This window comes from Anolis carolinensis, chromosome 3 (genome assembly GCF_035594765.1).
Source record: "Anolis carolinensis isolate JA03-04 chromosome 3, rAnoCar3.1.pri, whole genome shotgun sequence".
NCBI classification, from domain to species: domain Eukaryota; kingdom Metazoa; phylum Chordata; class Lepidosauria; order Squamata; family Dactyloidae; genus Anolis; species Anolis carolinensis.
In genome coordinates this window covers 111,984,783-112,008,493 of record NC_085843.1, presented here as the reverse complement: position 1 = coordinate 112,008,493, position 23,711 = coordinate 111,984,783, and the positions used below count along the sequence as shown (strand labels likewise).

General features: G+C 41.9%; 1 protein-coding gene across 2 annotated transcripts in view; it reads left to right on the top strand.

The window, feature by feature from the left end:
* The first annotated feature begins 232 nt into the window (after window positions 1-232).
* Window positions 233-23,711, top strand: part of cnga3 (cyclic nucleotide gated channel subunit alpha 3) — a 39,645-nt gene continuing 16,166 nt past the window's right edge. Inside the window, exons 1-2 of one of the 2 annotated variants that reach the window (XM_062975370.1) lie at window positions 233-576; window positions 20,709-20,840. In XM_062975370.1, the coding sequence (XP_062831440.1) occupies window positions 20,740-20,840 (101 nt within the window). In that variant the 5' untranslated portion in view covers window positions 233-576; window positions 20,709-20,739. The remainder of the gene's footprint in view (window positions 577-20,708; window positions 20,841-23,711) is intronic. The other variant, XM_062975369.1, reaches the window with a different exon arrangement.

The window sequence follows — 23,711 nt, the reverse complement described above, 5'->3', positions numbered from 1 at the left end:
TTGAAATAGGACGAAAGGGCTATAATTGTGTGCGAGAGACTCTTGCCCGTTCCAACTTTCCCCCCATTTAAACGTGGGAGCTTCCAGCCTGTGGTGGCGGCGGCAGCTGGGAAGGCGCTCTGGGGCTGATTGCCTGACTCTGGGGGAGGCTGAGGAGCCCTGTAGAGCCTCCGCTCAGGTCGCCTTGAGGAAGATTAAGGGCGGGAGAAGAGAGAGGCGGGAGGGTGGGGTGCGAAGGAAGGAAAGAAGGAAGAAGGCGAGGAGAGGAGAGGAGAGGAGAGACGGACGGAGCGCGCTGTTGCCTTCTGTTACTGCTGCGGAGACCCCGCGCTCCCTGCCGGAGCTGTCCACCGCCGCTGGTGCTGAACCCCGAGGAGAAGGGCGGCCTTTCTCCGTCCTAAAGGAGAGGCTCCTCTGCGAAGGGGACTCGGAAAGCCGCCCTCGGATGGGCCGGGAAGGGCGCGCCTGAACTGGATTACACTTGGGGACTCTCTTCTCTGGGGATTTTGGCGTCTTTCTCCCGCCGAGGCCATGGTCACGCTCCTGGAGCAGTCCGCGCCCACCCAGCAAGAGCAGGTAGGGAACCTCGACCCCTAGAGCTGTCCCAGGCTGTATCTTCAGCCCCGTTCTGACAATACCGGCAATCCACGCAGACGGCCACCCAGCCTGGGCTTCAGAACTTGCTCTCAACTCTTCCTCCAAAGTGTGGAGAGTTGTCAGTGCGCATCAAAACAGAGCTGAGATTGGCCTCAGGGTCTCTTGGCTGCAGGGTAGATCGACAGCCACAGGAGTTGGGCCGAATGCCTTCTCCAGTCTCAAAGGATGCAAAAATAATATGGCTCATGATTGTATATAGTGAGGTGAGCCTATGTGATGCCTATGTTAGAGCTCAGCATTAGAGTTCACTGAATGAATGGAAAAAGTTGCCTTTGAGCATATGTAAATGTACCTTTACTAAGGACATTTGCACACTTACGTTATTGTATTTTCTTTGTGCGTTTCTCCTTGCTGGCATTGAATGTTTGCCATATATATTGGAAACTGCTCTGAGTCCCTCAGGGAAATAGGGTGGTCTACAAATAAACTTTTATTGGCTTGCTGTGAGTTTTTTGGGCTGTATGGCCATGTTCCAGAAGCATTCGCTCCTGACATTTCACCTACATCTATGGCAGAGGTTGTGAGTTCTGTTGGAAACTATGTAAGAGGGTTTATATATCTGTGGAAGGTCCAGGGTGGGAGAAAGAACTCTTGTCTGCTTGAGGTAAGTGTGAATGGTGCAATTAGCCAACTTGATTAGCATTGAATAGCCTGGCAGCTTCCTGCCTGGAGGAATCATTTGTTGGGGGGTGTTAACTGGCCCTGATTGTTTCTTGTCTGGGATTCCCCTGTCTTCTGTGAACAAGTCTATATAGGGACCACCAAATGCAGCAATGAGCAGACACAAATCAAGGAATCTGAAATGCGCTGCAGACTAACTCAACCAGAGAAGTCAGCCAGAGCAGAGCACTTGAGGAACCAACCTGGACACAGCATATTATTTGAGAACACAGAAATGCTGGACCACTCTAACAATCACCATGCCAGACTACACACAGAAGCCACTGAAATCCACAAGCAGGTGAACAATTTCAACAGAAAGGAGGAAACCATGAAAATGAACAAAATGTGGCTACCAGTATTTAAAAACTCTTAAATCAGAACAGTAAATGAAGAACAATATTCAGAAGACGGGGGAATTCCAGATATGAAACAATCAGGGCCACTTAACACTTCCCAATAAAGGTTTCCCCCAGGTAGGAAACAGCCAGACTTTGAAGCTGCCAGGCTATTCAATGCTAATCAAGCTGGCCAATTGAAACATTCACACTGGCCTCCAAAAGACAAGAGTTCTTTCTCCCACCCTGAACATTCCACTTGCTGATTTTCCAACATCTCACAATCTCTGAGGATGCCTGCCATAGATGTGGGTGAAACGTCATGAGATAATGCTTCTGGAACATAGCCATACAGCCCGGAAAACTCACAGCAACCCATGGAAAAAGTTGCCCTTGAGTATTTGTAAATGTACCTTTACTGAGGAGAAAGGTACATTGACATATGTTCAAAGACAACCTTTTCCATTCTTAAAGTGAACTCTAGTGCTGAGCCCTTGTTTCGGCAGTAAAGTCAGCTCCCAATCCTGTAAGAATAGTAAAAAAAAAGTCATTTAAGACCATTCTTAGGAACTTGGGTTTGTGTGTGTACATAAATAAGGCTGCCCCTTTAAGTCACCTGTAGCACAACACCATCCCATGAATTTCACAGAATTTTCTCAGATATAGAATACTAAAGCTGAAGCTGAAGCTGACTATATGGTCAGTATAGATCCATATATTGTGATTTGAACTGCACTGAACTGTATTATATGGGGCTAAGCTGACCATATAATGCAGTTCAAACTACATTATTTGGCAGTGTAGATCCAGCCATTGGGGGGGGGGGGGGGGTGCAATTAATTCCCTCTGAACTATAGCCAAGAGCATCGGGTATTCCTTCACAGTCCCTGATTCTAGTGTAAAATAGGCCACATTCTGCTTAGTTTCCAGGAGCAGTCAGGAACAAGTGATTTCAGGGTATTTGGGTATGCCTCCTCTTTTTTCCCTTTTTATTTATATTTGAAGGCAAAAAGTCCTGTAAACAACAGAGTCCTGTTCGAAGAGTCTGAGCTGAGTGCCTAAGCTCACTGCTTTGGTGTGCCCAGAAATTTGCCCAGAGCAAGCCAATTGCTTGACATCTTGATCCTTGCAAAGACTTTAACAGGATAGCAAGAGCCTAGAGCTTCTTTTCCTTTTAGCCGGTTTTACTCTGAGTCGCTCTCTCTGTAATCTTAATGCGCCAGGCGCTGGGCCTGTCATGCACAGCCTGGGGCAGCTTCCTCTGCTTCTCTCCAGGGAGGGGGGCCTTGGTCCTCAGGCATCACTCTGCCAGGATGGGGGCTTGGGCTTCTAGCCCAGGCATGGGCAAACTTGGGCCCTCCCTCCAGGTGTTTTGGACTCCAACTCCCACCATTCCTCACAGCCTCAGGCCCCTTCCTTTCCCCCCTCAGCCACTTAAGTGGCTAAGGAGGAAAAGGAAAGGGCCTGAGGCTGTGAGGAATGGTGGGAGTTGGAGTCCAAAACACCTGGAGGGAGGGCCCAAGTTTGCCCATGCCTGAGCTAGCTTCACACCCTAAGGCTGCTTCTTCTGTGACTTTTTGGGGACACCATTCTCTTCTTGTTGTGGAGACATTTCAGGATTGGTGCATGCCTTTTTGGGAACAGACCCATGAATTCATGGTCTGTTCTGACATTCTTTTTACAGATACAAATTAGAAAGCATTTTTAAAAGTAAAAAAAGCACAAGTTAAACAAGAATGGGCAGAATTTTATTTACCTTTTATTTAATCCTACCTTTCCCCTGATATAGGGACTCAAGGTGGCTAGCAGTCCACATGACATAATATAAATTAAATACAGAGCCTACACATTAAAATATAAATATAAGATTAAAAACAATTAAATCTTTTGTGTTGTGAAGCATTAAAAATGAAAATACAATAAAAATGCAAAATAAATACATTCAAAACTACATTGAAAAACTACACAGCAGCCCAAAATCCCACCACAGCATCCCCAGTTCTGCTCACAATAGGCAAGCAGGAACAGGTCTCTCTTGGGGGGGGGGGGGTTTCCAGTGTCTGGGAGCAGCTACCGAAAAGACCCCCAAATGCACTTGAGAGGGCGGTGGGACAAAGAGAAGGCCATCCCCAGAAGATCATTGGTTTCCAACAGCCTCTTACAGAGAGACATAGTCCATCAAATAACTTGGACCTAACCCAGAATGCATCAAAAGGACCAATTCATCTCTGTGACCCAACATGTCAATTTTCCCCAATCTCATGGGTTCCTGAGGTTTTTGCCTACAACCCTTATCATCTCTTAAATCCACTCCTGGAAAGGAAAAAGGTGATCATGCAATTCAGAAAGCCTATAAATATTAAATACCTTTGGTATTAGATACAGAAGATGACCTAGTACAAAATTATATGATGAAGTGGGCCCAAACATTTGGGCATGATGTTCAAATGGAGGCATGGGAAAAATGTGAATCCAATATATAGAATATACTTTGTATGGTAATTTAAAGGAAAATATCGATAAGATGATGAATAGATTGTATCTAACTCTAAATAAATTGTCAAAAATCTCTAAGTACAGTAGAGTCTCACTTATCCAACATAAACGGGCCGGCAGAACGTTGGATAAGCGAATATGTTGGATAATAAGGAGAGATTAAGGAAAAGCCTATTAAACATCAAATTAGGTTATGATTTAAAAAATTAAGCACCAAAACATCATGTTATACAACAAATTTGACAGAAAAAGTAGTTCAATATGCAGTAATGCTACATAGTAATTACTGTATTTACAAATTTAGTACCAAAATATCACAATGTATTGAAAACATTGACTACAAAATCATTGACTACTAAAAGGCAGACTGCATTGGATAATCCAGAACGTTGGATAAGCAAATGTTGGATAAGTGAGACTCTACTGTATGTTTCAAATCAGTGTTGGAGTTGCCAAGATGTAAGGCATGTAAGATAGCAAAAAGTTATTGGTTTAAAATTCAAAAGGTTTTAAAGGTACTGTTTGCAATGACACTATACATGTTGTTATTGAGTATTATGAATAAAGAATTAGACAAGAATATGGTCTGCTTCTGAGATGTATGAGAACAGTGATAAGAATATTGTACATTCAAACATGGAAATGGATGGAAACATCAATGAGAGAAGAATGGACTATCAAGGTTGCTGAATTTGCTCATTTTGCCAAATTACCATTAGTTTTAAAAGATAAACCAGTTGAAGATTTAAAAAATTAAACAATTAGTGGATTTTTTCAGTGATACAATCCATGGCTTGAAAATATTTTTTTAAATCTCAAAAAAGCAAAACTTTTGCCATTTTAAACATTATTTTACTTTACCATTGTATATAACGGGACTTGAGCATCCACAGTGTTGTTATCCACAGGAGGTCCTTGAACCAAATCCTATCAGATACCAAGAATCCACTGCAATGATTTGTGGTTATGGTTATTACCATAATAATCTTAGTAAGTGTATTTGGTGGTATCTGTAATGGTAGATTGTTTTCATTAAAATCAATAAAAGTCATATATATATATTATTCATAAGGGAAATGGCTCAATGGCTCTTAGGAAATGGGAAATTAATTTAAGGCATGTTCCCAGTATTTACCATAGCAGCATGGTTTTTTAAATCTTATTTAAAAAGTATACAATTATTGTGTGGGAAATGGAGTCAAAGTTAGGTCAAGCAGATAAATGGATCGAGATATGTACCCTATATACTCAAGTATAAGCCGACCCAAATATAAGCCGAGGCACCTAATTTTACCTAAAAAAACTGGGAAAACATTGACTCAAGTATAAGCCAAGAGCGGTAAATTTCAAAATAAAAATAGATACCAATAAAATTACACTAATTGAGGCATCAGTAGGTTAAATGTTTTTGAATATTTACATAAAACTGTAATTTAAGATAAGACTGTCCAACTCTGATGAAATCATTATTCTCATCTTCTTCAATGTAAATGTGCTTATGTATCCTTTTAATAATAAGAGTAAAATAATAAATGTAATAATAATAATAAATATAGTAAAATAATAAATGCAATAATAAATATAGTAAAATAATAAATGTAATAATATCAGAGTGAAATAATAAATATATTATTATTAATAATAAAACAGAGTAAAATAATAAATGTAATAATAAGTAATAGAGTAAAATAATAAATGTAATAATACCAAAAATAATAGAGAAAATGAATAAATGCACCATATGTACTCGAATATAAGCCGACCCGAATGTAAGCCAACCAGGACCCTCACCCGAGTATAAGCTGAGGGAGGCTTTTTCGGCCCTATTATAGGGCTGAAAAACTCAGCTTATACTCGAGTATTATACGGTATGTTGACAGACGCTGACCTCTTTCCCCAATGACTTCCAGGTTCCATGTTATGTTCCATTGAGTTCTATGGAACATAACAAAGAAAGTGCCATTGTAATGAAAAGTAGGCAAACATAAGTTTAGGACTATGCTTCACATTGCCCCAGCAAGGCTTTCTGATACCTTTTAAAATGGCAAATATCTCACCTGTGTATATAAATATACTCAGTGTGTTTCTCAATTGTGCGGGGATTGGAGTTGGAGAGTAGCCCTGAAAGGGCCTTCCCCATTTGCTTTCACCACTCACATCTTAGCAGGATGACAGTAGAAGATCCCATAATAGTTGGGGCTAAAACTCCCAGAATTCTTAGGAAGTCATAATCCAAAAATAAACTAATACCCCTCTTTATTAGGGCTGCTTCCAATACTTCAATTTTCATTGAGTCCTCATGGACAACAAGTTAAACATGAGCCAACAATGTGATGTGGTGGCAAAAAAAAACCCCAAAGGGATTTTGGCCTGCATAAATAGGACTATAGTGTCTAGATCCAGCACTTCGTTTTTCACTTGGTGTTTTCTTATTGAGAGAGTAATGAATTATGGGAGGTTGGAGAAGTCATAGGGAAGAGGGAGCAGGCTTGTTTTCTGCTGCCCTGGAGACTAGGACGTGGAACAATGGCTTCAAACTACAGGAAAGGAGATTCCACCTGAACATCAGGAAGAACTTCCTCACTGTGAGAGCTGTTCAGCAGTGGAACTCTCTGCCTTGGACTGTGGTGGAGGCTCCTTCTTTGGAGGCTTTTAAGCAGAGGCTGGATGGCCATCTGTTGGGGGTGCTTTAAATGTGATTTTCCTGCTCCTTGGCAGGAGATTGGACTGGATGGCCCTCGAGGTCTCTTCCAACTCTATGACTCTATGATTCTCTAAGGTAGAGATATTTCTCATGACATCCAACCCCACAGCCTTTTCTTTTCCTTCCCATTCTTTGTTGAATAGGTGGTTAAGGAGAAAGAGAACCTGGCTTCCAGTTCACCTCCCAGTAGTCCTTCACTGTATCCATTTTTGACTCAACTAGGCTGTGGTTCCTTGCCTTTCCTAGCCACCACCTACACAAAAGCTGGTGCAAATTAAGTACTGAATAAGAAGCCAGAATATACACTTCTACTTTCCAATGATGGAAAATATAACTTCCAATATCCCTCTTCTCCCAGTGTTTGATCCAGATTGAAGATAAATAAATAAACTTTATTTATATCATGCCCCCTCTCCCCAGGGGGATTCGAGGCGGCTTGCAACAAGTAAGATACAATATCAATAATAATAAACAAGCAATCAGATCAAGAAAATTAAATCAAAATGGCAAATCAAATAAAAAAGACAAAACAACTACATAAAAAGAGTAAAAACATCATAAGCATGTTAATTATAATTTCAAGAAAGCTTCAAGATGAAATTGACAATACTTGTGCCAGCTCTGCTCCCATTATACAAAGAACTCCAGAGAGAGATGGAAACAAAATGTCTGGCTGGACTGTGAGAATATTGGTGAGCATCAATTGAGATATTAACAATTAATTTTCATATTATCCAATGAAGATTTTTAGAATAAAATTGAGGAACATGTGGACCTTCAAATGTTGTTGGACTCTCATCAGTTTCAGTCAGCATGGTCAATGGTCTGGATCATGGGAGCTAGAGTCCAAGTACAGCTAAAGAAGTGAATGGTTTCCCAGTGGCATTTTAGAAGATATGCCAAGGAGAAACAGCTTTAGCTAAGGATAGCATGCCTTCTCTGAATGAATGCCTGGAGGAAGTAATGGGCTGGATGAAGAAAACAAATTGAAACTGAATTCAGACAAGACAGAGGTGCTTGCCATTAATGGTCCTAACCTGGGGATAGAGGTGTGGATGGGGTTACACTCACCCGAAAAGACTCTGTTCACAGCTTGGGAGCACTCCTGGATCCATCCCTCCAAATGTCAGCCAAGGTAGATGAGATGGTCAGGAATGCTTACAATCAGCTTTGGTCAGCCCCACCCCTTCCTATATATGAAGGACCTAAAGATGGTAATGCATGTGCTGGCCACCTCAAGGTTGGACTTCTGCAATGCACTTTACATTGGGATAATTCAGTACCAAGTTCAGAAACTCCAGTTACAGTAGTTTAAAATGTAGCAGCCAGACTAGTTACAGGAACATCTAGGAGTGGGCATATTAAACAAATATGAAAATCCCAGAAACTCTGAGTTCGGCCATTCAGGTTGAGGCTCAGGTTAAGAGCTGAAGTCCAAAAATATCAGAGGACTCAAGGCTGGGAATCACTGGTCTAGGTGTAGACTTCTAGCCATTGTCTGAACAGATTGAGACAAATATATGTTATGTTTTGAGAAGTGCCCCTTGCCAGCCAACTGAAGAAAGTTTCTCACAATGTATAAAATAGTGTTCTGTTTTTATGACAAATAGTGCCATGGTTGGCACACTATATGCACACTGGAAATGAACTAATTAATCTACCATGAATCAGGGAACTGAGTTTACACAGAGAGCCACCCAGGTTCAGAACATGTACCTAATAGTATTACTATCTGCCTCAGGTAGTCATATGCTTGAGGCCAGGCCTGATTATTCCATAAAGACTAGGGAGAGACCTGGAATTAAAATCAATTCCTGTGCTAATCTGAGATCAGATTAAGCCACCTATGCTTCAGATGCCCCATTTAAGAATACTTTTAACCAAACTCTTCTATTCAAATTTGAATGGAGTGGCAGATTCATGCCTTGAAAGTCAAGAACATTATGAATTGATAATACCCACCCACACCTACCTTGCATCTCTGTCTTTCAGTCTCTGCCACCCCTTTTTCTCCCCTTGTTCCTTGACATTTGCAAAGAAGCTCAGTTGAAGGATGAACTTGCTCAGGTTTTTTGAAATTAAATCAATGAGACCAGACCTTAGATTCCCTACCTATGTTCTATGGCAAGAAAAACAGCCATGTGCATAAAAACAAAAGCTCCATTAGGTCCTGTCTGAAAAAAAGAGGCTAGGAGGCCAGGCTGTTATTGATTGCCTTAATGGGATTTAGTGTGTTAGCAAACATGCCTTAACTAATAGCAGCCCTTTAGTTCCCACATTTACATGTACTGCATGGAGGGGAAGTACTTTTCTGGATTGTAAAATGCAGATTGCTTAGCCTAAGTTGTAGGGAAAGATCTCCAGGTGTTGGTCAGTTTTCCCCCCCCAGAGAATTATTATGTTGAAACTGTCAGCAAGCGTTGGGCTAAGGGATTAAATGGCAGTCAGATTTTCTGTCAAGTGCTATGTAGAGAGTGAGGTTGGTCTTTCTAGAGCTGCACTGTTATTTTTTGTAGCTGCCAAAGATATAATTCTGGTAGTTTGTGACAAATCACACCATGTGTAAACATAATCAAGTAGCACAGATATATTATTACATCTACACCATGTTTCTAGTGTGAACTAGATGGATAAAAGCTTAGGGCTGTGCACTAATTTGGCTAAATGTTTAATCAAATTTGAAATGTTTCATATCAGCATTGCCAGTTCTCCTGACATCTCGGCCAAAACCCTGAGTCTCAGAAACGGTCCTTAGGGATGCTTTTGAGGGGGGAGTGGGAGGAGACGAGCAGGCTGGGCGTACTCTTAGAGCCTTTTCAGACAAGCCCTATATCCCAGGATTTGATCCCAGATTTACTGCTTGAATCTGGATTATATGAATCCACACTGCCAGATAATCTGGGATAAACAGAAAACCTGGGATGAGATCCTGGGATATAGGGCCTGTCTGGAAGGGCTCATAGAGACCGTAGAGCACCCTTTTTTTTTACAGTAATACACAGCAGACTCAGCAATACACAGCAATATGTATAGATGGTTCCCAGACCTAGAAGCTATGAAACAGCACAATTTAATGGAAAATTTGATAATGCTCTGAAAACTGGCCAATAGTAATGCTGTGTTACAGATTGAAAAAGGCCAATAGTAAAGCTGTGTTACAGATTGATTGATTCAATAAGAGAAGTAATGGCCCTGGGTTTACTAAACCAGAGCAGGGCTGCTGATGACTGGAGTGTTGGAGGGTCATTTACTCATACGGTTGTCACCAGTCAAAGTTGACTTGACAACAAACAACCACAACCAAATAACCAACCACACATATCAACATGTGTGCATACACACACACAATTTTCAAGAGAGTGCGCCCACTCTGAAGTGCCTCCCTTTCACCCCAAGAGCTGGAGAAAAGGGAACAGACCCTGAAATGCAGGGTAAGGCTTTGTAATCAGGGAACCATATTTTGGGCAGATCTGGACTGGATCTGAAGCAGGTTCTAATCAGATCTGCTTCAGGCCAATTCAGATGTTCTTGAAAACTTACCTTACTGCAGTGGCTCTCCACCTGGGGTTCCCAGATGTTTTAGGTCTACAACTTCCAGAAATCCCAGCCAGTTTACCAGCTGTTAGGATTTCTGGGAGTTGAAGTCCAAAACATCTAAGGACCTACAGGTTGAGAACCACTGTCTTACTGCTATTTCTCCACAGAGGAAAACAGAGAGAGGGAAAGGAAGAAAGATACACACAACACAGATAGATAACTTTAGAGGAGGAGGATTTGTTCATCCGGAAGAATGGTCTTAGAAAATGGTCTGAAGCTGACAGATTTGTTTACATGGCACATGTCTGCCATGACTTCCCACATAGTTCAGCTAAACCCACCCTATCCTGAGAGAAAATAAATGTGAGGTGAAAAATCACTATCTGAACAAGTTGTTTGCTAGATTCAAAAGTTTACTATTGAAAACAGCTGTCACCTGGAGCAATATAACACACTCACCTTTCTGCTAGACTGTAATCAGGTGTAGTCAATATATTAATAATAAAAGGCAGAAGCTGCTTCAGATCACTTTCTGTTACAGTAGTATACGGGATCTAGGTTCCAATCCACAAAAAATTACGTTTGACCATTGTGCCTAGGTCATGTAAGATGCAAGGAATCCACATAAACAATCCTGTCCATTTGTCAGTGTTCTCAGACAACTAAATTCATGACATTGTTTTTAGGAGTTACTTCAACCACTGTCTCAGGTATAGGTGTTCTGGAAAGATTGCAGCAACACAGAACATATGTCACCAAATAGGAAGAAGCTGAAAGTAACAGAGATGGATCCAAGCATCTCCACCATCATATTTAAAAGTAGACTTTGTTCTGTAACAATAGCACTCAAGCAAGTCAAGTGCCTGAGAAAATTGCACTTCCTGTAATGCCAATTTAAATCAAAGATACGTAATTTTGTAAAGAACTCTAATTCAGTTTAAAAGAACCAGTATAAATTTCTGATTAATGATCGTGTTGCAGTGAAATACTCTTTGGGTTTAAAAGTTTTCCCCGGCTCTGGGGGTTGGTTCTCATCTCTATTTCTAAGCTGAAGAGCCGTCGGCGTTGTCTGTAGACACTCCAAGTTCATGTGGCCAGCATGACTGCATGGAACGCCGTTACCTTCCCGCTGAAGCGGTACCTATTGATCTACTTAACCCGCTGCGCCATCAGGGCCTCCAGTGGTTTGGGTAAGCCCCACCAAATTCGGTAGAACTTTCTCCCACTAAACATGTATAGGAGTGTAGTCCTCCTCAAATTTCAGCTACAGTTTTGTTAATTTTCTCTCTCCCCCGCCCCCAGGTGGTAGCACACTCTCTATTTTGGGTACTCTCCTAAGCTCTACTAATTTTAAAAGTAATGTTCCAAGTCCCAATCATGTATGTTGTGGTTGCCTCCTGTATTACAGATACTGCACGTATGTGTTTAGGAGTAGGGAAAGCACAGATCAAAGGCCACATGCTTTCCCTAAGGTCTATTTTGAAGCTCCCAGGTCCCCCAAGACTTTCCCAGAAAAGGGACTCAAATAGCAAACTGCACAAACAGCTCTTAAAGTGGCTATTTGACACCATCCATATTCAGAACTATGGACCAAGCTTGGTGCGGTGGTTTGAGCATTGGACTATGACTCTGTACAAATCCTGTTTGGCCATGGAGCCCACTGGGTGATTTGAGGCAAGTCACATCCTCTCAGTGTCAGAGAAATGCAATAGCTAATCTCTTCTGAACAAATATTGCCAAGAAAACCACGTGATAGGTTCCCCTTAGAGTTGCTAAAACTCACAAATTGAAGGCACACAACAACAAATATTCACAACTCCCTAGCTTGCAAGGAACCCTGCAAAACAGGCATTGAAAACTAGAAGGTCTTCTAATTGCTTCTGGATCCCATTATGGCTTCTTTTCAGCTGAAAATGTGTTAGTGTAGTTAGGTGTGTGCGTGTGTGGAGATGCTGAATAAAAGCTGTCCCTCCACCCCAAAAGGTCCTTCCAATGCTGTGATTCTAAAACTGTCTGCACTTAGTCAGAAAAGAATGGAAATGCTGTACAACTGTGAGAGCGACAAAAGCAGCTTCTGAACAGTAGACTTAATAAGATCCGGTAATAACAACTTGAACTGAGGCAGCTTTTACGTTTTGTTCCTTTGATTTGAAGTCGAGGAGTTTTGCTTGCAAAAAGGTTGGAGGAGATCTCTCTGCATAACAATGTCAACCTTCAAAACTGCCCTGTTGGTTCTGAGCATGATGAGAAATATAAAAGGGAACCAGCTCTGTTCCTCTTTATAAGCGATGCATGTGGATCACACCTGCTGCTTTCCAAGTACCAAACGTACCAGTGTAATACATTTGCACTTTCTCTGTGTCACATTACAGAAAAGGTGACCAGGAAATAAACTACATGAAAAATAGAGACCTAAAAACATCTGACCCCTGGAACTGTTACATTCTGCATAGAGTGACCCTATTTAGGATGTCCACAATAGCAGTCCAATTCTCAGCTACAAATTGCTGGCACCAGTCTCAGCCTTAGGCTGTTAAATCTCTACTGTAAGTCCTGTATTACTTTGCCATTTGACACTTGTTTAATCATCCTTGTTACAGCATCATCTTTTCCTAATACCTTTTCATCTGGGCCATGCCAGTTATGATCCAAGTATCTGTGAGGCCTTCTACATGCTAATTTGACTTTCTTGCAGATGATTTCTACCACTTTCCTTTGCTCTGTCCAAACAGTCCAGCCAGTGCAAATTCCCCAGATTGTCACAACAATACAGTTGCAAATAGTGTGCAAAAAGCTACTGCTCATTCTGACAGAGGCTTTCAGAGAAACCATTCAGGTTTGTGACAGTGTAGTGAGGAGATGATTATACAAGCTGAGTATTCCTTGTCCAGAATTCCAAAATTGTCCAAAGGGTGGCTGAGATATGACCTTGTGTCACACAACTACCAGAGGTGCTCCGCTTGGTAGAGGGGTGTGGGGAATCCAGAGCCTCACATCCCGTATTGCCTGGCTCCAGCTAAGGGCCATCAGATGAAGGGAAGTGTGAGAGAACGTGGACCGTGTGGTTCCCCCCATGCATTCCAATGGCAACACGGGAGCTCTCCTGTGTTGCTTTGGCAGCGGCATGTTCCTACTCCACCCTCCTTCACCCATGGAGCCACACTTGAGTCATCTGATGGGAGCCGGCCAGCTTGGTGGGTGACTGGAGCTAAATTGATGCATGCCACTGAATTTACTTCTGTGTGAATTGGTCTTTAGTGGCAGCTTTGCTTTCTGATGGTTTAGTGTACACAAACATTTTTCATCCATGAAAGTACTAAAAATAACATTACTTTCAGGTGGTGTGTATATGAAACATAAATCAATTTCATGTTTATACTTGGATCTCATCTCCAAAATATCCATTATATGTACGCATATACAGTGTTTCCTCCCTATTTAGTGGTTCACTTTTTGCTCCCTCACTGCTTTGTGGTTTTTTTCTGAGTGGTGGCACATGCACAAAAGGTGCCAGTTTCCCTTTTGCACATGCACCCTCCCTCTCTTCGGTGTCCAGCTGGGCCACTCTGGATGCTGACGAGAGGGAAGCACATGCGCAAAAGGGAAACTGGCAGGCACCGGAGAGGAGGCCGCCAAGAAGAAGCCCAGGAAGAAGGCTTGTGAAGGGGAGAAAGGCCACCTAGCTACTAATATAATGTGTAAATATTTAAATAAATATAGCGCCCCTACTTTGTGGATTTTCACTTATTGTGGGTGGTCCTGGAACGTAACCCCCACAATAAGTGAGGGAACATGGTATTCCAAAATTCCCAAAATACAGAACACTTTTGGTCCCAAACATTTCTAATAAGGGACACTCAACTTGTATACTCTCTAACTGTCCTGATTTGACAGGATCAGTTCTGATTAACCCTGACTTTTTAAAACTCCCTAAAAATGACTCAGTTTTTGTCTCCTCCTCCCACTTAATCCTTGGCTTATTTCAATTCCTGCAAATTGTTGTTTTAATTAATTTCTTTGATAATTGATAAAATAAACTTAAAGTTTGGGGAGAAATTGGATGGCTTCCAACCATGTGCTCAATTCTGTACTAGAGGCTGTGCGTTTTTAGAGTTGGTGTTAAGATGGTCTTCCACACTGTTTCTTTTGTGCAAGAAGTTGTACAACAGCTTTGACTGCTGCTTTCTAGCATTTGCTTTGTTACGATTAGCATTCCCACTTGTTTCCACCTTTTGTATCTGAATTGAAATGTTTGAAGCTGCACTACAATTTCATTTTTTCATCTAAAGAACACATAGTTTGCAAAATGTCTGGTACAGTATAAGGACCTTTCTTTTGCTTAGAAATTGGATTCCTCATTTCTACAATTTTTGATTTCTGTCCCTGCTCCCAGCAACTCCTAGCTAAACATCTTCTCCTTCTGCCTCCATGTTCTCCTCTCCCCATTAATATTCCTATCTACAATCTTTCGATCCTTCATTCCATTATTCCTGTCTTTCTTGTTCTCTTCCCTCTCCTCCCTTCAAAACTCCTGGCTAAATGGCTGTTTACCTCTTTCTCATATACCACTTTCCACATTTCCTAGCTTCACTGATTTTCTTCCTTCCTCCTTCCTTATTCCTATTCCTTCCCTCTCGTATACTTTATTCTCCTTCCCCAACAATTTTCTTGACTACGCTTGTTTTTACTCATGTTTCCCTTCTTTTGCTTTCTCTTAGGGCCCTTCCACACAGCCATATGACCCAGAATATCAAGGCTGCTTTGAACTGGATTTTCTGAGTCCACACTGCCATATAATCCAGTTTAATGTGGGTTTATACAGCTGTGTGGAAGGGGCCACACTCATCTTCTATCACTCATCCTACTAGCAACATATTATTAGTAACTAGCTGTGCCCAGCCACGCATTGCTGTGGCGTTGTCTGGTGGTGTTGGTGAGAAATTGTTGAGGTAGTGGTGGTATTGAATGTCTGTTGTATGGTAGTCTTTATGTTTGGTATGCACACTGAAGTGGATTATAGAGCAGTGTGGAGTCAAAATAATCCAGTTCAAAGCAGATAATATAAGATTCTAAATGGGTTATATAGCTGTGTGGAAGGGCCTTGAGTCTACACTGCCATATAATCCAGTTAAAATCTGATAATCTGTGGAAGAGGCCTAAGTGAGGCCTAACTGTGCCTGTCCCCTGGGCTGAGTCGGTTGCTAGGAGACCAAGTGGGTGGAGCTTAGCCTTCTAACTGGCAGCAATTGGATAAAAACTATTATTCCTCTCCCTGTAATTAGGACTTTATTTTTCTTTTCTTTTTGTTGTATCAACCTAGAGCCGTGAATGATGGGTTGTGTTGTCAAATTTCGAGGTTGGGGGGCCTGTAGTTTTGTTGTTTTGTCCGCTGCCCTGATGCCATCACTCTTTTATATATATAGATTAGAAAAATATACTGCTATGGCTTCTGTTGTACATTTTAGGGTGAAGAAAGATTCCACAACATGATTAGAAAAGAAGAAAGTGAGCCAGCGAGAGGGAGGGAGGGAAGCATTGGTTAATGGAAAAAATCTATCTGCAGCTAGAGGGTATTTTGTGTCAGGAGTGACTTTAGAAACTGCAAGTTGCTTCTGGTGTGAGAGAATTGGCCATCTGCAAGGACATTACCGAGGGGACGCCCGGATGTTTTACCATCATGTGGGAGGCTTCTCTCATGTCCCCTCATGGAAAGCTGGAGCTGACAGATGGAAGCTCACCCTGTTCACCCAGATTCGAACAGCCGACCTTTTGGTCAGCAGTCCTGCTGACACAAAGTCCAGTCTGTGATGCTTCTGGTTAGTAGCCACCTGCAATAAATCACTACTGACCGAGACGTAATGAGATCGAAGCCAAGGTCGGATTGAGTGCCCGACTGTTAATAGCCTAGTTCGCTGTTGACTTAAGCAGAAAAAAACAGTTGCATCTGCCGAGTAGAAAATTTAGGTACCTCTTTATGTGGGAGGCTAATTTAACTAATTTACAATACCATAAAAACTTCCAGCAGTGTGCGGAAAGGAATGAGGAAGTACTACCATCAAGGACTCAGTGTCACAAGTGGACAATGAAGTGGCAGCTCCCTCTGTGGCCAGAATTGAGCATACCCCCATGAAGCTGGAAAATATTAAATTGCATCTGTCTGTCTATATGTCTTGACTCATGGTAACCCCATTAATTTCATAAGGTTTTCATAGGCAAGGAATACTCAGAAGTTGTTTTGCCAGTTCTTTCCTTTGAAATATAACCTATGGTACTTGGCATTCATTGGTGGTCTCCTATCCAAGTAATAGCCAGGACTGATTCAGCTTAGCTTCTTAGATCAGATGGGATCTGGTGCCTAAGGCTGACAAACATATACCTAACTTAGACATATGCATATATACCTCTCTTTTTGATGTTGAACAAGAAGTATTAAGTACGTCCTGGCAATTGTTTTATGAGAATGGGGTCATCAAGACCTTGCTGGACTGCAACTCTCAGCAGCTCTCACTATTGGTGATCCCAACTAAGGCAGGTGAGAACTGCAACTCAGTATCTGCAGGGCCACACATTCCTGAACCCTGCTTAGAGCATGTAACTTTATGATAGAGAACCACCTTGTTGTTCTTTTGTGCCTTCAACTTTTGTCCAACTTATGGCGACCCTAAGGCAAATGTGTAGTGAGTTTTCTTGGCAAGATTTATTCAGACAGTATTGGCCTTTCCCTTCCTCAGAGACTGAGAGAGTGTGACTTACACAATATCACCTTTTGGGTTTCTGAAACTGTGCAGGGATTCAAATCCTGGTCTCCAGCCATAGTCCCACTGAACCCACTACAGATTCCAACATGCAGTCACAGGGAGCCACATAGTTACAGATACATGCAATTTTTAAAGAAGCGTAAATTTAATAGCTAATCCTTGCTATAGGAGATTTTCCGAAGCAACGATCTTTCAAAAGTGTTGATTTATCAAGCTCCCATTGTTTCAGTGGATTTATTCAATGGGACTAGCAATTGGGCTGAGGCCAATTACATTAAATTTTATAAATTTGAGATTATATCACTTTCTCTCTCTTCCTACCCAGAAGATAGGATGTTCAGCAGGTATATAATAATATCATTGAAGTCATATTGGGAGGTGTAGATGTTTGATGGCAGGGTTTATTCAGACTGGTTGATATCACCTGTAGTCATTGCAAATTTACATCTGGGTTTAAGTCATGTGACAGAGTCACAGGCTTACATTTTGTTATTTCTATTGCCAATTAAGATGGTCTAGAACAGTGGTTCTCAACCTGTGGGTCCTCGGGTGTTTTGGCCTACAACTTCCAGAAATCCCAGCCAGTTTACCAGATGTTAGGATTTCTGGGAGTTGAAGGCCAAAACATATGGGGACCCACAGGTTGAGAACCACTGGTCTAGAAGGCAGGCCAGTGTATCAATATCAATGTAGGTGGAAGACTCCCCTTCTCAGCCATGTGAATGGAGACAAAGGACTTCCCTTGAGATCCAGGCTGCTCCTGAAACCCACAAGATCACAGCTTTTCTTCTCCTGTATACTTTTTTAATATGTTTGTCTGATGAAGAAACCAATGAAGCTTTCGAAACTTTGCATGATATATTTTCTGCATTTTGGTTGGCCCATAAATGCATTGCTCTTTTGTGGATTTTGCATTTTGTTACATTTTACCACATGCCCAATATACACATTTTAGGTCAATGTTTGCCAGTGAAACCGTAGAATTTTAGATGTTATTAAAAATGCCAATTAGATTCTTTATGTTCAACTTACAAGGTTTGTGATATTAACACTTTACTGTATTTGATAGGATCTGCTCTGTAACAAGAGAGACTATGTCAAGCATTGCCATCAATTTTGAGACTCCAGAACATTTCTGTGTCCATTCAAGATACTATAATCATTTTATGTTGTTTTAAATATTCTAGAGCAGGTATAGGGAAGCAATGGCCTCTAGATGCAGTTGGCTTTTAACTCTCATCTGTTGAAACCATCACTGCTAACAGTAAGGGATGATGGAAATTATAGTCCAAAAAATTGGAAATGCCACAGATTCCCCACTGCTTTAATATGAATGAAAATTTTAATATGCAGGAGTCAAATAGGCTCTTACAGACATGAAAAAAAAACCATGGTATCAACTTAAATTAAAAATAGGCATCACTTACTCTTTTACTTAGGCGATCCCTCGACGTTCGAGGACGATGGTCTTCCAACCTTGGTATCTTGGGCGTGTGTTCTTAGGTGACTGAAGAGACCGATTCTTGACCCGCATATTCTCCCGCAGTGAGGACATCGGTTTCCAGGTGGAAGGCGGTCCCGGTCGGGGTTAGCTTGACGCTCCTTCCTCTTGGCACGTTTCTCCCTTAAGCCCTCCGTTCGTGCCTCTTCAAACTCCGCAGCACTGCTGGTCACAGCTGACCTCCAATTAGAGCGCTCAAGGGCCAGGGCTTCCCAGTTCTCAGTGTCTATGCCACAGTTTTTAAGGTTGGCTTTGAGCCCATCTTTAAATCTCTTTTCCTGCCCTCCAACATTCCGTTTCCCATTCTTGAGTTCAGAGTAGAGGAGCTGCTTTGGGAGACGGTGATCGGGCATTCGGACAACGTGGCCAGTCCAACGGAGTTGATGGCGTAAGAGCATCGCTTCAATGCTGGTGGTCTTTGCTTCCTCAAGCACGCTGACATTTGTCCGCCTGTCTTCCCAAGAGATTTGCAGGATTTTCCTGAGACAACGCTGATGGAAACGCTCCAGGAGTTTGGTGTGACGTCTGTACACAGTCCACGTTTCGCAGGCATAGAGCAGGGTTGGGAGGACAATGGCTTTATAAACAAGCACCTTGGTCTCTCTACGGATGTCCCGGTCATCGAACACTCTCTGCTTCATACGGAAAAATGCTGCACTCGCAGAGCTCAGGCGGTGTTGTATTTCAGTGTCGATGTTGACTTTTGTGGAGAGGTGGCTACCAAGGTAGCGGAAATGGTCAACATTTTCTAATGTTGCACCGTTAAGCTGTATTCCTGGCTTTGCAGAGGGATTAGCTGGTGCCTGTTGGAAGAGCACTTTGGTTTTCTCGATGTTCAGTGAGAGGCCGAGCTTCTCGTATGCTTCTGCGAAGGTGTTTAGAGTGGCTTGTAGGTCTTCTTCTGAACGCGCACAGACTACGTTGTCATCAGCATATTGGAGTTCTATAACAGATGTTGTGGTGACCTTGGTTTTGGCTCTCAGTCTGCTGAGGTTAAATAGCTTGCCATCTGTCCGATAGATGATTTCCACTCCGGTGGGAAGCTTCCCATCAACAAGGTGAAGTATCATAGCGATGAAGATGGAAAATAAGGTGGGGGCAATAACACATCCCTGCTTGACACCTGATTCAACCTTAAATGGGTCACTTTGGGAGCCGTTGCTGTCCAAGACTGTTGCCATCATGTCATCATGGAGGAGCCGCAGGATGTTCACAAATTTGTCAGGGCACCCGATTTTTTGGAGGATGGTCCAGAGAGCGCTGCGATTCACTGTGTCGAATGCCTTTGCAAGGTCAATGAATGCCATGTACAGAGGTTGGTTTTGTTCCCTGCATTTTTCTTGGAGCTGTCGAGCAGTGAAGATCATGTCCACTGTTCCTCTGGAGGGGCGGAAGCCATTCTGGGATTCTGGGAGGGTGTCTTCTGAGACAGGGAGAAGGCGGTTTGCAAGGATTCTTGCGAGGATTTTCCCGGCGGAGGTTAGAAGGGAGATACCACGACATGAAAAAAAACCATGGTATCAACTTAAATTAAAAATAGGCATATATAAAGACCAACAAATGTTAAAATTATAAACTGCTGTCAATTATATAAGACAACAGAATTAAAATCTAATTCCTCAGTAAGACAAATAACAGTTAACAACAGAAAATGACTGTTTTTTCCTTGCAAAATAATTTTGCTCCACAATAGGACTATTGCTTAACCAAGGATATAACCAAACACAATGAAGTAAGGCTGGATGTACTTTGCCATATAATGCAGTTTGAATCTGCTTTATATAGTAGTGTAGATCAATACTCTGCATATTTATCTGGAAGTAAGTCCCATTAAATTCAGTGTGATCAGTTTGTATTCATATTATTACTTTTGACTGGAAGGTTGAGTGAATTTTATCAAGGACTGAGTTGTAAGTATTGTTGAGCGGAATGAGGGTTTCAATAACAGAGGTCTTCAGATGGATTTTCCTCTTTTTTTTCCTTCTTGACTTTTACAAAAGTTGTTTTGAATGTCCTCTTTTGGTGAAGAATTTAAGGTTTGTTTTCTTGTATTCTAGGTACCATTTGGTGGCTGATATGTAAAGCAAAATGGCTAAAGTGGACACCTATCACTCCTGCCCGGCCATCCATAGGCTGTCTCTAACATCTATTGACAACGAACCCGATAGACTTGAAAATGGATTTATCAGGTAATAATAATTACTATAGAAATATTTGGTATCTCTAAATGCAAAAAAATAAACCAGATTTAATTATTGAAACGCTATGGGAGTATAGCTTACAATGGAGCAATTCAATACATGTCTACTCACTATATGTTGCACTGATTCAGGTTAATCCCAGGCAGGTGTGTTTGGTAGAATTACAATCTAACTCAAATGTGGGCAACTATAGTAGGTACAGAGTCAATTTTCTGCCCTGGAACTATATCAGGGTCACATATACTGCAGTAAATGTCTCCATGGGAAAGACATCAGACATCTATCAACTTGGTTTGGGAAAACAGACAGCAAAGAGGATGGAGTGGGCATCACACAGAATCTGCTTGTAAAGGACTACTACTCAAAAGAATGAATCCATCCCTTCCAAATAATCTGTTGTTGGGAGTTTTCAAGGCATGTCTGGCTTATGGCACCTCTAAGACGAACTTATCACAGGGTTTTCTTGGCAAGATTTTTTTCACAGCGGGTTTGCCTTTGCCTTCCTCTGAGGTGCAGAGAATATGACTTCCCCAAGGTCACCCAATGGGTTTCCATGGCAAAGTAGGGATTCAAATGAAGTTGTAGTCCAATGATCAGACCGCTACGCCACACCGAAATACACAGTATCCGAGACTTTTTAAAATAAACCAAAAACATTGACTTTATATGTTCAAGTCTGGTTGGTGGGTCAGAGAAGGGATGCATGTAGCAAACATCTGCAAATTATTCACAGAAGACTATTTGTGCATTTGGAGTGATTCTGGCCCAGGGGAGGTGATTGCAAAGCCTGTGGGCTGCATGTAACCCTTGCAGTGGAGAGTTGACATTCAAAAAACCCAGCACTCCCTATCCACCTTTTCTGGCAGAAAAAAAGACCCACGTGTATACTGCATTTTATCACATAATTGTTGCCATTGCATAATAGTCGCACTCCTCTTTTGGGGTCCCGTTTTTCATATTTAAGGATTGCTTGCATAATAGTCACACTCCTTCCCATGTGCCTACCCTTGGAGCAGCTCCCATATGTTCAAGGGGCAGGCATACAGGGGGTGAAGGCACAAGAGCTAGCAGGCTTCCCCTGGCTGTCACCAGCTGAGAGAGGCCTCCTAGCTCTGCCAGAAGGCACACAAGTCGGGGAGCCTTCACCTGCCCATGTGCCTTCCAGGGTGAGCTAGGAGGCTTTGTTTGGCTGCTGCCAGCTAAAGGATGTCTTCTAGCTTTGGCTGGCCAGAACTATGGGCCTGCCTCAGCTGCCAGTATCCACTGGAGGCCTCCTAGGTCTCACCGATCTCACCTGCCAGCACAGAGCCCATGGAGCTTCATTTGGCTGCCGGTAGGTCTTGTTTGCCCCACGTGTCAGCAGGCAAGGCCTGTGGGGCCTTCTTTGGCTGCCAAGCCATGGAGGCCTTGTATTTCCCCACATAATAGTTGCACCCTCTTTTTTGAAGGGCGACTATTATGCTTAATATACCATGAAAGGTATAGACTCCCACTATTCTCATTTGTTAGCGATAGTCACAATTAATATCCTTTTCCCCTCCTTCTCCCTTTCCCACTTTCTCCCTTTGTCCACACTTTCCTTCAGTTGCTGCAAACTAAGTTCAAAATAAAAAAGTAGAGTCATGACCTTCTCTGTAGGCTTAGGCAATAGCAAAGTTCTGCTGCACCTCCTAGTTTGTGTTTTCTTCCTCACTAATACTGTTTGTCATCTTGGCCACACTCTGATGTTGCTTAGTCAATCCTGCCCTAATTTTCATCTGTTAAATCTTAGAGGGTGTATAAAAATAACTAGAAGTGATATGACATCACTTCCGGTTACCCACAATAGTAGCCATGATGGTGCAGTGTGACTTCATGGAGGAGCCTAAACCAGCATGATGTGTTTTTCTGAAATGCTGGATTTATGCATCACTGCTTTAAGGGGTTTGTGGTAATTCCATAAAGAATAATGTTTTTTTAGTGTGAATGCTAATCTCTATGTTGTGCTTTAACCTATTGTAAATAGATAGTTTTTCACCCAATAATTTTCTTTGAACACAGAAAAAATAGCTCAATGAGTTATTCACTTCACTTCACTTTATTTCTTAATTAGTCGCTCTCCACCAGAGTGCTCCGAGCGACTTGCAATTTAAAATATCATTCCACAATATAAAAACATTCAACATAAAAACATTCAACGGTGACTATTTGGCAAATTAGATCTAATTTACTTAAATGCACAACCAAACAGCCAAGTCTTGAGCACTTTTACAAAAAGTCACAACTCCGACATTGCTCTAACATATGGAGGCAATGAGTTCCACAAAATTGGAGCATAGGTCGAAAAAGCTCTACGCCTTGTAGCTTCCAGGTGTACCTCCCTAGGGCCCAGTACATATAGGAGATTTTCCTGGGAGGATCGAGGTGACCACTGATGGAAAAAAAGGAATGAGGCGGTCCCTAAGATATAATGGTCCTTGGCCACTTCGAGCTCTAAATGTCAGGATCAGTATCTTGTAAGAGATCCGATGTTCTATTGGCAGCCAATGCAGTTGTTTCAGAATCAGGCACATCAAACCTCTGAGATTGGAAGAGGGGAATGCAATCTTAAATTTGGTGTTATACTGGCTTTCACAAGCTAAAATATATTTTAATGTTCCTAATAATTGTTGCACTAACTCTTTAGGGTGCCATTCACATTTTATTGTTTAAGTCAGTATTGAGTATCTCTTATCCAATATGCTTGTGACCAAAAGGGTGGATTTTGGAATTCCCTATTTCGCTTGTACAAATATATTGAGATATTTAGGAAATGGTCTCCAAGTCTAAACATAACATTCATTTATGTTTCATATGTACATCAACTGAAGGTAATTTTAT